The 13,706-nt window shown below is 43.8% G+C and overlaps 1 protein-coding gene across 1 annotated transcript in view; it reads right to left on the minus strand.

Annotated features, from left to right (window-relative positions):
- Positions 1–4,321: 4,321 nt before the first annotated feature.
- INTS6 (integrator complex subunit 6) overlaps positions 4,322–13,706 on the minus strand; it is a 43,373-nt gene continuing 33,988 nt past the window's right edge. Inside the window, exons 10-18 of the mRNA XM_083169708.1 lie at positions 12,845–12,939; positions 12,639–12,749; positions 10,380–10,595; positions 10,178–10,304; positions 8,487–8,629; positions 7,856–8,087; positions 6,557–6,913; positions 5,812–5,905; positions 4,322–4,974 (exon numbers count right to left, since the gene is read on the minus strand). Of these exons, the coding sequence (XP_083025834.1) occupies positions 4,881–4,974; positions 5,812–5,905; positions 6,557–6,913; positions 7,856–8,087; positions 8,487–8,629; positions 10,178–10,304; positions 10,380–10,595; positions 12,639–12,749; positions 12,845–12,939 (1,469 nt within the window). The 3' untranslated portion in view covers positions 4,322–4,880. The remainder of the gene's footprint in view (positions 4,975–5,811; positions 5,906–6,556; positions 6,914–7,855; positions 8,088–8,486; positions 8,630–10,177; positions 10,305–10,379; positions 10,596–12,638; positions 12,750–12,844; positions 12,940–13,706) is intronic.

Below are 13,706 nucleotides of genomic sequence, written 5' to 3' on the forward strand. Positions count from 1 at the left end.
TAAAATGGAACACAGCATTTGATGGGCCTTGTAAGTGCCACTTGTTAAGCAAGAAAAATTGAACGAGCCCAGAAAAAATATAAAAAGCACAACCATATAGCAACATTACTACAAATGCCTGTAGGCAGTGCTGATTACAGTGCTAACCGGAGTGTTAGGATTAGTGCCATTCACTGAATCATCGGCATAATTTTTCACATTGCCATATTGCCTACTATATCCTGTGCCATTGACACTATCATGCACTGTCTCCTGTGGACTGGTATTGGCATGTGGCCTACTTGGCTGTGTGGCATGTGAAAAATTATTGCCCATGTCTTCAGTATAACTACGCCCTTGGACCTGCACAGTAGTTTGGCTTGAGTTTGAAGGCATAAATGTATGGCCTCTGTGTGGTGGATTACAATAATCACCCTCAGCGTACGGACTACACATCTTGTAAGGGTGCAGATTCTGTAATGTAGACACCATATTGGTAAGGAAGGTCATCTGTGCATCTCGATTTTCACGCGCTATGCATTCGTGCAGACCCACCAACTGTGTGAGAAAGGAATCTTTGCAACTGTCTCTCGTTGTCAAAGAAGCGCTGCAGTCGGGCATCCTCTTGAGTTTGAAATTCAAGATCGGATTCTCGGAGATGATCTACCAGGATTCTTGACATTGAGCGCGTAGCAAGCTCCATCTTTGACGTTTTTTTTCTTCCTTGCAGGTACATCAAATACTAAAAATAAAGGAAAAATCATTACAATCGAATAGCAGCCATGCCTGTATGTATGTAATTATATATATATATATATATATATATATATATATATATATATATATATATATATATATATATATATATATATATATATCCATCCTACACTGGTTCCCAAAATACATGAGTGGGGGCCGGGAGGTCGTGGGGAGGTAGGGACACCCAAATGAAGGGGTCCCCCCTCTCCAGGTCACACCACACGTGTGCTGTAGTAGTGGGTGCGGGGTTGTTACCTGTGTTACAGAGGGACTACAGGTCCCAGCAAGCCTGCAACACATGCTGATACTTGTGAGAACCACAGGTACCAGCATGTGGGGCATTAAAGGCCTGCTGATACATATAGCCCCCTGTACATCAATTAAAATAGATACACAAACAATACTTGAAAAACTTACTGTTACGATGCAACGTCGGGGTCTCAGTCTGTGCAGGAGTTAGTGTCCCAGATGGAGTAATGGTGCTGGCTCCACTGTCCTCAACCTCTATTGCAGTGATTTTCAACCTTTTTACCTTGGGGCACACTAAACAGGACTTTAAAATTGCCAAGGCACACCATGAGATCCCCACGGGGCAAAACACATTGGCCACCACAGGAAAAAAACAAACCTATTGGCCCCCACATTAAAAACAATCACACTGATCCCCACAGGTAACAAAAATAAAATACATTGGCCCTTTACATGAAAAGAAGAGACCAGTAAATAACAGTTGAACTGCTGGTGGCTGTAAATGGGTTTGGGCATCTCTAGATCTGGGGGCACACTTGAAAACAGCTCAAGGCACACTAGTGTGCCACGGCACACTGGTTAAAAAACACTGCTCTATTGGATCAATTGGGTCCTCCATGGCAGCAATAGGATCAGGGATGCTGTTGTCTATGCTGTCTTCAAACTCCATTATAGGTGGGCAAGATGGGCTGCATTCTGGAGTTATGCTCCGTGATGAAGCTGCACTGGATGATGATATGGCAACAGGGTTCACCAGGGCAGAATTGCCAAAGACCTCGTTACATTGGTCGAAGTAAACCCATTCCATCCTCCCAACACCACTTTTCCTCCTGTTGTTGTCACAAACTTTGTTGTAATACCTGCGCAGAGCTTTAAGTTTGTTGACCACCTGTTGCTGGGTACGCACAATGCCCCTTGAAGTGAGGATCTTGGCAATATTGGTGTAGACTACAGCGTCCTTCACTGTGCCAGTAATCTGTTTTCGGATTTCTTCCTCCCCTCTGACATTGAGCAGCTCACGGATCTCCTCATCTTTCCAATGTGCCATGGCCATTTACTGCTGCGCTGCACGCCACTGCCACGCCTGCTCAGCCAATCAGGGAAGCTGAAAAGATCAGCCAATCACGCAGCACCATACTGCACAGCCAATCAGCATGATTTTTCAATAGTCGGGAGAAAAACACAGGTCGAACCCTTTCACACAGCCGCAAACACGTGTCTGACACGGGAAAAACCCAGGTAAATACCTGGGTCGAAGTCCCGGAACTTTAGACATGTGTTGACCCTTTCAGAAAGAAGAAAAACCTGGGTCGACACGGCAAGAGCAGGGAATTTCCCGGGTCTTTTTTTCTGTCTGAAAGGGGTACAAATTAGAGTATAAGCGTATTAGAATCAATGCAATTTGTCAAATTAAGCAATTCCTTTCACAAACTAAACACAAGGCATAATATGTTTAAATCAGGTGTTCTCTGCATGTATGTGAACAGCATTGCAGCCAATGGTAGCCCACACTGGGATCCCTGACATTTCTGCCTAGGACACATTGGTTTCTAGTCAGGAGTTCGAGGCAGTTTTCATGTAGGGAAACACTTGCAGCGTCTAATGTAGAATTTAGGACAAGCCCCTCCGGTACTTGTTTCCTAAAATGGCCACAATCGCGGCCATCGTGTACCTTTAAGTTAAGGTACACGATGTGTACCCTGTGCCGTTCAGGGGAAAATCGCGGGCATCGCGTCGGTCGGGACCATTAACATTGGCCCCGACGCGATGCCCCCGATTTTGCCATAGGCTTCAATGTTAAAATATTTTTTAACATTGAAATCGGGAGCATCGCTTCGGTCTTGTGCCATTATAATGGCATGAGATGGACTTGATTAAGTCCATCTCACATAGTAAAAAATGTGAAATGGGCCAATATGACCCGTTTCACATTATATATGGCCCCAACGTCACCCCACGATTGACGTGAACCCGAAGCATGGCGAGCGCAGCGAGCCCGCGAGGGGCGGCGTTGCGTGTCCTCCGACCTTTTCATTCCCCTACTATCCACGTCGCCGTGGAGTTGAGAATATATAGTGTGGCGAGCGCAGCGAGCCCGAAGCGTGGCGAGCGCAGCGTTCCCCTGCGAGGGGACGCGTATACCTGTAAAGTTATACGCGTCCCCTCGCGGGGCTCGCCACGCTTCGCGCTCGCCACACTATATATTCTCAACTCCACCCTGACGTGGATAGTAGGGGAATGAAAAGGTCGGAGGATGCGCACCGCCGCCCCTCGCGGGCTCGCTGCGCTCACCCCGCTTCGGGTTCACGTCAATCGTGGGGTGGGGTTTACGCTGTAAAATTGGGGGTCTAGGGAATATTTTACATTGAATCCAATGTAAAATCGGGTCCCGGGACCCTATTCACATTTGATTCAATAAAAAAAATTGAGTCGGTCGCATCGCATGCGATGCGATCGACACGATTATTCCGACACGACCACCCCGATGGAAATCGGTGTGGCCGTGCTAGGAAACAAGTACCGCCCCTCCCAACTATATACATCTTTGCATATTAAGCTCATCTTACCCACAGGGAGAGCAACAGATTTTTTTTCTAAGCCGTCACCTCAGAAATAAGTCCAACCCACACATATATGTATTGCCAAGGTGTGTATGAATTATGTAATATGCAGTCTGTCCAGTAGGGGCAGAAGGTTGAAGCGAAGGGCGGCTTAACGGGGATACAGAGTAAATGTTTGATTGCTCTTATCTACAAAAAGAGAAAACAAGGTCTCATGTAAGAACATTGGGGCAGATGTATTAAGCCCTGTGAAGTAATAAAATGCTAATTTTTGGAAGGGGACAATGCAGCAGCCAATCAACTCCTAACTGTCATTGCTTTTCAAACACAGATGATTGGGCTGGTGCGTTATCCCCTTCCACTTTACCAGGCTTATTGCATCTGCCCCATTATTCTGTATACTAATTTACTGTGAAGACTTTCTAAATGTTTTTTCTATCAACCCCCACCCACTAATGTTATGGTCTGCAACAGACAGAATTCTATAAACATATACTGTTTCCCCCCCTGATTGGAGGTCACCGATGTAGCGCAGGGGATCCCGCTGTGCATGTGAATCTATAGCCTGATTAAATGATGTTCGGGAGAAGTTCCCACATGGATAGAATATATAAGTCAGGAAACCTCTGAATGCTACAAACTGTAAGCAATGCAATCTCTGTGAAATCAGCGTAATACAAGTGTGATATGCAATATTTTATTCTAAATATATTAAAACTGCACATAATCGCAAATATGTATTAAAAACTTGAATAAATATAACATTGCAAATATTAAAATAGAGCTTTTTTTTATTGATGGAATAGCAAAAGTGCCTCTTTAAATAGTTTTCAAAATACACCTGTACAACTTACATTAATATATTCAAAATAATTATGTACAAAATATCATCCTGCCCAACATATGTGCTTCTGTCTGGCCAGGTTTGGGTGACAAACCTGGGACAGCTTTTAGAAAGGTCTCTTCAGTGAAAGCGCGCGTGCGACAGATGCAGACAGGTCCGACGGCTGATGTTATTTTGGCAAATACACCGATCATAGCCAGTGACCAATTCAATTGTGAGGCTAAGAGTACGCTGTGGAACCTGAGAAAAAGCAGCAGATCATGTCAGTGGCCACTGGAAACAAATACAAAAAGCTGTCCATTATTCCATTAAAGGCATCATGTTGATTTCATACACTCCATGTGGAAAACATTAAAGAACTATTGTATTAAGTGTACAATCCCTTCAGTGTTCAGATGGTTGCTACTCTTTGGCCACAACCGGTGTCCTTGTAGGTGCACAAAGTTTGCCCCCCCCCCCAGACAGATAGGGGTTCTCCGTGAGGACTTTTAACAGCTGTTGAAGTGGTTGACCTGGTTAGACCTCTTGTGGATTTCTTCTAAGAAGCCTTCCAACTGTTCTATCAACATTCGCTTTTTGAATCTGAATAGGAAAAACATGAAATTACCGATCAGGATATCGACAGATCACATTATGCAAGTTAGTTTTATTATTTAAAGAGGGCGTTTCATCAAACATTAACGCAATTTAGAATGGGAAGTCCTCGTTTGTTAATGCCCTTCATTGTGATTGCTTACTGGCTGGATTCTGCATCTCTCTAACAATATGGGCTTTGTGGTCACAGAAGACCAACTTTCCTCTGGATTCTCTGCAATGAACTTTGTATCAAACGGCTAAAGAGACAATCATATAATGTATAACAAGGGATGTGGTCAGAATCTCATGTTTGAAATGTTGACGTCCCAATTTAGATAGCGGCATCCAAACCGTAAGTATTGGGGTTAGGCTGCAGTGTGTGCATGGAGAGGGGGAGGGGGGACTGGACCCTGGAATCAGACCTAAACAGCAACCAGGGTAAGGCTGCAGTGTAAACAGGTGACACAGGTCCTGCAGTGTAAACCGGTTACACAGCTAGAAAACAGTCTTCAATTACCCAGGTCGGACCTGGGTTTTTGATGGAAAAGGCATAAGTCGCCATAGTAAGAATGCCATACAAAGTTTAGGCTACAGCAGACTAAGGTCACTTGATTTAAACTTTAGCTCCCCTAGGTGCAGTCATTCATTCTATGCTCCGATTAGTACTAAAAATCAGTCCTGCATGGCTTCCTTCATCTTTACGTTTAGTAGGAGACATTATTTGATTTACAAGCTTCCTAAAGTATAAATGATGGCGTCGATTTGCTGTATTAATGATGCTTCTATAGCCGTTTAGAAAAGCCATTTGTCACAATGGCATTGTAGGAACCTAGCACCACCTACCTCGCTGCCTCTTTAATAACATTCTGCAAGAAGAGAAGCCGCGTTTGTAGATCACCTTGAACGTCTTTTAACAAAGCAAAGATAGTTCCATATTCTTAAAGAGGATGAAAAAAAAAATTATAAACAGAATCCAGAAATGAAAAAGAAAAAAAAAAGAACCCTTTTAAGTCTTCATACGTGTAAGTCTTTTATAAGTCTCTTTCATTCCAAATATTAATTTACATCTAATGTTACATAATCACGGTAACCTATGTATTACGTAGCTAAAGTCTAGCCCACCAGACATTATTCCGAAATACAAACGCATGACGCAAGGATGGGATGTCTGCTGTCAGAGTACCGATGCCAAATCCAGACAAGGGTCCTGTCAATATGCTTACATTCAACTTGCACATCCTTACCCTCCCACCCCCGAATTCTACTACCCCACAGCTTAAACCTAACCCCACCTGCAGCCTAACCCCAAGTCCCCTAACAGTGCATGAATCTCCCTTTCAGCCTAACACTACCCCCCGTTTCATGAACTTGTGTTCTGTATGCCAGCAGACGGAATTCCATCATCAGCATCCTCAGTGTATGGATTCTACAGTTATTATTGTTATTGCTGGCATCCAAGCTGCCGGGATGTTACGTGTGTCCCATTAGGCAAATCATGGGAGGCCACAGAATGGTGGGAAAAAAAAAAAAAAATCATAAATTACATTTGTATTAAATTGGAAGAATTTGCCATGTGCCGTATACTCACTTCTTCCTGGCTTTCTGATCTCCTTTAAAATCCTTGTTCTCAGCTCAGTGTTCACCTCCTCATAGCTCCGACATGGTCGTAATCGCCTCATTTTGTGTGTGAATGCAGTTACATCGTTTCCAAAGCAGTTTTCCAAGTCTTTAGATTCGCTTGGACTCTCAATAAATAGATCAGAATTATTAGAGCCAAAACCAGTGTCACAATCCTCTGTGGAGTCCACACTTTCCAGAGAGTTCAAAGAAACCTGGGACAAAGTGTCAAACTGCTCCAAGTTATCTGTGAACAGGTCTGTGGAGATTTGGTCCTCAACGTGATTTTCTAAAGCATCCTCCACCAAAACGTTATTCAAACCAGGGTCTAAAAACAATTAAAATGACAGTATAAGATAGGCATTAATCAGAGAGATGTCTATTTAGGGATATGGTGCTCAACATAGGTTGACAGGGTACAGTCAAGCACCAGTTTAACCTCACAGTGGAACCTGCTAAGCCGACACAAGCACTGGGTATAGGTCTCACTTAACCAAGAACTAATGGTCATTATGAATTATTATGTTTTGTTATTATTATTATTATTGCATACTTTGACTGAATATTAGAATTTCATGTAAATGCTAGTCCCCCCCCCACTTCAAATTTTTTGAAACCACCACCTCCACAAACAACCCTTTCCTCTGCTATCCATGAGCTCACAATTATATTTCGCATGGTAGTTGGCCAGTAATATTTATGTATGTGCTAGAGCAGTAAACGTCCTGTGGCCCGCCAGCTGCATATCCCAGCATGCTCTGCCAGTTTTACTGTTGGGGTTCACTAAAGCGGTGTCAGAGCATGCTGGGATGTGCAGCTGGCGTGCCACAGGTGGCCAACACCTGCACTCGATCAGGTTTATGGTGGGATCACTACTGCACAGCTTTCCTCAGATCAGGAGCCAGCTGACAGTAAAGCATCAGTTCCTTTTCCTTCAGCACAATTTAAAAAAGGGGGAAAAACAAAGTAAATTCAATTACATGTGTTCTGACATCGCATGGTACAGCGCCAGGAAGATGTACATATGGTAGCCCAACATTGTGGATTTTCCTGTGCATGCCATGGTCCTCAATGGATTTGCTACATAGCAAAGTATGGCACGCCAGCGGTTATTAAACAGAACACCAGCACTAGCATGTAGCGGTTTAGCAAGGTGCTAATACATACTAAGCTTTGGGTTTACAGTCAGACAAGTATGTTGTAAACCAAACTTTAAAGAGACCAAAAAAAATAAAAATACAATAAAAACCATAAGAGAGCGGATACATACCCTTAAGTACACCATCTGTTTTTGGTAGATCTGGCAGAGCTGGTGTCCCAGGAGATGGAGGACTTTTCCCTCCTATGTGATTGTTTGTGACAGGGGACGGAGGTCTGCTTCGTAGCAGCGGTGACATACATCGCCTCCTTTTAGGAACTCCCAGCATGTTGGGCTCTCCTGGGCGCTTGTGCTTACTCTGGTGACCCGACACAAACTCATCGGCTTCGTCAATCATCATGCCCTGGGTGCAGAAAACACAAGACTCCGGATGTTTAGTATCTGAATGGGAGACTTCGAAAAGATGAAAGTTGCTGACTAACAATAAAACCAGAAGAGAAGATAGGCTGCGACTCTCAGATGCACAGGCTGGGGCTACACTATCAGCATTGTCATTAGGACTCCTCTCAATAACATGGCCGGAATATTGGTGTTGCTCGCTCCACACTCAGTCATTTACTCGTTCACTAAAGGACACCTCAAGCACATTCTGAGCTCCCAAACTGCGCTGCCCAGTGACAGATCTCCGGCTGGGCCTTTGAGACTCTAGGCCAGGGCGGGAACTGGTTTATTAACCATTTACTTTCTTCACTCTTACAAATAAGAAAAACACAAGACAAAATGAGCTTGAAGAACACGTCACCTTTTTGTCCAATTTAAATGGATTTCCAAAAGTATGCAATCTCTTGGGCTGGTCGGCGTCCAGCTCTCTCAGTGGTGAAGGGATGTTCCGCAGATACTCCTGGTAGTTTCCCATCTGGACTATGGGTATACTGTGCATCTGGTCTGTGGAGGGATGGATTTAGAATATAGCTTGGCAGCTGGAGAGGTCAACATTGGACAGCAATAAAGTGGAGAGAGATAAATCTGCCAATCAGCTCCTAACTGCCCGGTTAGTGGAAGTTTGGAGCGGATTGGTTGGTAGCTTGTTCTCTTCAAAACTGTATTTGGGGGGAAATATTCTAAATATTTCCCCCCCAAATACAGTTTTGGACTAGGAAAAAAAAATAGAAAGTTTATACTTTTATTAATCAAACTAAAAAATGTCTGAACTTCCTGGGCAGATTATTGGTTCCAAGTTTGGATGGTTTCTTATTTATAATAACCATTGTGTTCTATATGCTCCTGTTGTAATATCAGTATTCATCTCCGCATCAATTTATCCTTAGGACTCTACTTACACTTTAGGTCTGTTCTGTTCCCCCTGGGTGCAATAGGCAGTTGCGTTCTATCCAGCCTGCTACCTTCCTAGAATGCTAAAAGTGCCCATATGCTGGTGCGACTTGTCTGAGGCACAAGTCCGACCAGATTTCTCTTTAACTTCCCAGCAGCTCCCTAGGAGTACTTACATCTGATTCGGCATTTGATGTGCCATTTTTATATCTGCACACATTGATTTGTATAGTAGTAAACTATTACACAAGACCTTAGATAATAAAACTGCTTCCTCATCTGTAAGATCTCACCTATAAAACACACTGATAGAGTAGACCCTTTTATTGCTATTGTAAACAGAACTTTTACATCTTTCGGTCCACTGTTAAGTGCAAGTCTATGTTTCCTGTAAAAGAGCGGCAAGCAGTACACCCAGCCTTCTGACAGACTTTCAAGTCCTTAAATGGACCTCCTGCCATGAGAAGCATTCAAAGATTTAAGGCTATTTCCCCAATAATTTAGATTTGGCCTATTTCCCTAAAGTTGGCATCATGCATCTGCTTTCTAGCCTCTGTGTATAGACAGATGAAGGCTAAGGTGCCTATAGTTGATATCAGGGCTGCCGCTAGGAATTTTGGGGCCCGGGACTGATTTTTAGTCCGGGCCCCCCCTCACCGCCCCCACCTCCAGGTCTCAATCCCCGTCCGCTGTGCTGCCTCCTGCTCAGTGCGCTGTGGCTGAACGAAGCCCTGCTCCCGGAGTGCAAGCTTCTTTGCCTCCAGATGCTGGCAGCCAATTAAAATGTGACATGGCTGGTGAGCCAATCATAGCGTGCGTACTGTTAGCCAATCAGAGTGGCTGCCGGCGGTACGCAAGCTCTGATTGGCTGACTGCATCTGTAAGTGAAGAAGCCTCCGGGACTCTGCAGGGCTTCATTCAATGCATTGAGAGCGCAGGCAGCACAGCGGAGGCAGTGGCGGGGAGTGCAGTGGGTAAAATTAATTGCCCGTGCCATTCCCTCTCTCTCAGAGAGGCGGGGACAGCTGTACACACAGCACCCCCCTATAGGTGGGCCTGGTTGATATACCGGTGTAGAAAGTACAGGGTGCCACAATCTCTACAGAGAACCACCTGGAAACAGACCACTGCTATACTAACATACTGAAGAAAACCTCTCACCTTCATCCTGTGCGCAAAAAAACCTGCGTGAGGACTTCAGAAGATTCATCCTCATTCGGGTCAAGTGATCCAAGAGATTCGTTCTTGGGATGTCATAGGCATTTCTAAAAGTCTGTGGTTTCAATTCCTGCACAAATATAAAGGTGTATAAATGAGAACTGCGAGACCACATGGGAGCGCACACAGGTGGTGGGAGACCTACCTTATTCAGCAGCGCTATCTGGAAGCCGGAAAACTCTTCCACATTCGGCTCAGGTGGACTCTGTGGCACTTCCCCTGTAATTTCTCGCAGCAGCCGTTTAAAATCCTTCCTGATCGCCTGTGACTGCACATTTGCGCCATTGTGGACTTTGATACCAGTTTCTTGAGGTGATTTTTTCCCTATGGAGCCAATCACTCGATCAGATTCTATTTTGGCCTGAAACGGAAAGAATTTTTTTAAATTACTGCATAATCACATTATTATAGCAACGTGTTTATAAATAATGATTAGATTTTCCACACCATACGTCATTATTTGCTTGCATAAGTATTTAACTACTGTACTGCAGAAGCACCAAGGTTACAGTTAGCCTCTCCCTGGGAATCATACAAAAAGGTCAGAAGAGATTAAAGACACCCTAGGCCCATACACACTGGGCGACTGAGCTGAAAGCCGCTCAAAACAGCATGTTTGAGCGTCTTTCAGCTCAAAGCCACCCAGTGTGTATTACCAGCAGATGAGCGGCTTTGAGGATGGCTTTGCATAGCTCTGCGCTATGCAAAGCCGTCCTCTCCCCCCTAGCGATGATTGCGATCATCGCTGTCCATACAGGCTGGGCATGGACCTCAATTCAAACAGTCACACGATAAATCATCTGCAGTCCAAAGAGCACTCTAAGAAAATTAAAGTTAAGCATGATCTAGATCAGAGCAGGCCACAGAACAATATCCAAGTCTATGGATATCCCAGTAAGCACTGCTGGACTGTGAGAAATGGAAGCTGCATTATACCATTCAGGCACTTTTTCAGTTCAAGGCACCATTTGGGTCTCCATGATTTTTTCAAGGCACCCATAATAATTATTGAGCGGTCCTTTTTTTTTTTAAGTGGTTGGGTCAAAATAACCCAACTAGTTTATAGATCAGGAAAAAAATACTTTGGAAGAAAATAATTTATTTTTGCAAACGACTGGTGGGGATGGAGCTGCTGTGTATCACCCCTCCCACCATAGTCTGCCGGTGCCCGAGACATGAGGGTGTCCAGCTGGTTTGGGCCGGGGGCTGGAGGGCTGTACTCTAAAACAGGGGTGGGCAATAAGCGGCAGTTCAGTTGATTAACTACCCATCCTGGCATGCCATGCATCAGTTTCAGCATGGGCAAATAGCAAACTAAGGCAAGGCATGCTGGGATGCATAGTTCACAAACAGCTGGAGGGCCGCTTATTACCCACCCCTGCTCTAAACTCTGTCAGAGCAAGGAGACTGGTTAAGGAAGCCACAGAGGTCAATTATCAGTATGAAGGAGCTACAGGGGTTTCCCAATAGACCTAGCCTAAATCTGCCTGGCACAAGTGAGTGGTCAGCAGTCTCTTAATCACAATGTGACCAAACTCCTATTGAGATATTGCCGTCTATAAACATCACTCAACCCACCTGCTCAGGTAACAGGACACACTCACCCTTACAAACTAGGGGCCTAATTCAGTAGGAGTTGTAGTTTAGTGAGCAATGGCAACACCATACACACAGGGCCCTAATATGGTTACTTTGGGACAAAAAGTGGTTTTGCCTGGTTCTAGTCTTATTGGAGCATGAAAGTGCCCCCCCCCCCCCCTGTGTATTCCCTATAGTTGTATTACAGGTATCAGATCACATGGTCGACTAATTATGTAGACACCAATGTCAGCATCAGATCAATATGGTTCAAAATGAAGACAGGCATCCGGTCAACTGTCAGTTACACAATGTCCCAGTGTGAAATATTGAAATACTGAGGATATGACCCCTCGTGTACATAAATATAAGAATGTGTACACCAGTGGATTTCAAAATGCAGCCCTCCAGCTTCTGTGGGAAGCCGCATGTGGACTACTCCACAGGTACACAATAAATAAATCGCCAACCAAAATAAGTAACCGTTCCTTTAACTCCATTTCAGAAGAACTTTGCCACTGAAGCGACTTGAGTCCTGTTGAAGAAAGTGCGCTATATAAATGAAACTTACTTACTCAGTTTGTTAAAAAATGTTCTTTTTATAGGACATCTTTGACAACATTAAATCCCTTTATTTCATGATATGGCCTTATACTATTTTTAAGATGCCAGAAAGCCCCATGTCAGCCCAGCACCAGATCGGGTTTGCAGTGTTCTCCCACAAACTAGGTCACCACACAGAGTAGCATTCATTCTGTAACCTGACAGCAAGCTACCGCTCAGCAGTGAGATAACGCCAGAGGTCTGACTGCTTGTCACACTGTACCTGTTGGCTGAGTTTTTTGAGGTAGGACACAACGCTGTAGCTCAGTGCATTTTCCAAGTGTTCTGGGATCAGGTTTGGAGCAGACATCATTCTTAAGGCTTTCTTTAGAGGCTGGTAGAAAAAAAAATAATAATCAAATGGCAAGTTAGCAAAAATACTAAAGATTTTTTTTTTTTTTAAAGCTGGTGACTAAGAATGATACATACTCCTATGTAGTATCGTGGCATTGCCTTCAAGTAGTCTTCAAACAGCTGCCTCCACTTCAGGGATGGTTTAGCTTTGTGTACTTTAAATAAGTCATCTGCAATATAACAAATGGAGGAAATTGAAGAACATACTATACATAAAGGAGCCCATACACGGTCCGTTGTGTACGGCTCCGTTCTGTACTATGCGATGCGCGCTCCCGCGCATCACATAGTACGGTACAAAAAGTATGTGCTGCACATACTGTTTGTACTAGGTACACTTCGGATCGGATCTCAGTGCATGCACACTGCATGCACTAGGTATTCGATCCGATGTGTGCTAATTAAGTCCCAAACGGATCCGTTAAACGGACCGTGTATGGGCTGCTAAGGAAGATTATACTGTTTTATGCTGTGCAGACCGGACTGTCACAGATTGATTACTTGGTGAGGTCAGAACACTTATTCTCGAAAATCACAGATGCTAAAATAGAATTGATGCATACATCTGCTTTATGCTGGTTAAACGGTCACTGAATGCAGATAGAGGCCCAATTTCTCAATGGAGATTTACCTTCTACCTTGCTAACTCACTAGGATGGGGGCAGCCTGAATGGACTATAAAAATAATAATTCATATATACAAATAGACGGCGCTAACGGACACAATTACGGTATTCAGTGATGATTGAAAATACGATATATTTTTATTTTATCAATATCTAAAAAACAGGGCACCGGCCGGTGAGACAAAATATCAAAGCATTAATTGTACATACTCACAAACAATTACAATAATAAAATCACACTATTTCAAGATTTTTAGATATTGATAAAATAAAAATATATTGTATTTTCAATCATCACTGAATACCGTAAT

The sequence above is a fragment of the Crinia signifera genome, chromosome 2 (genome assembly GCF_055691185.1).
Source record: "Crinia signifera chromosome 2, ASM5569118v1, whole genome shotgun sequence".
NCBI classification, from domain to species: Eukaryota; Metazoa; Chordata; class Amphibia; order Anura; family Myobatrachidae; genus Crinia; species Crinia signifera.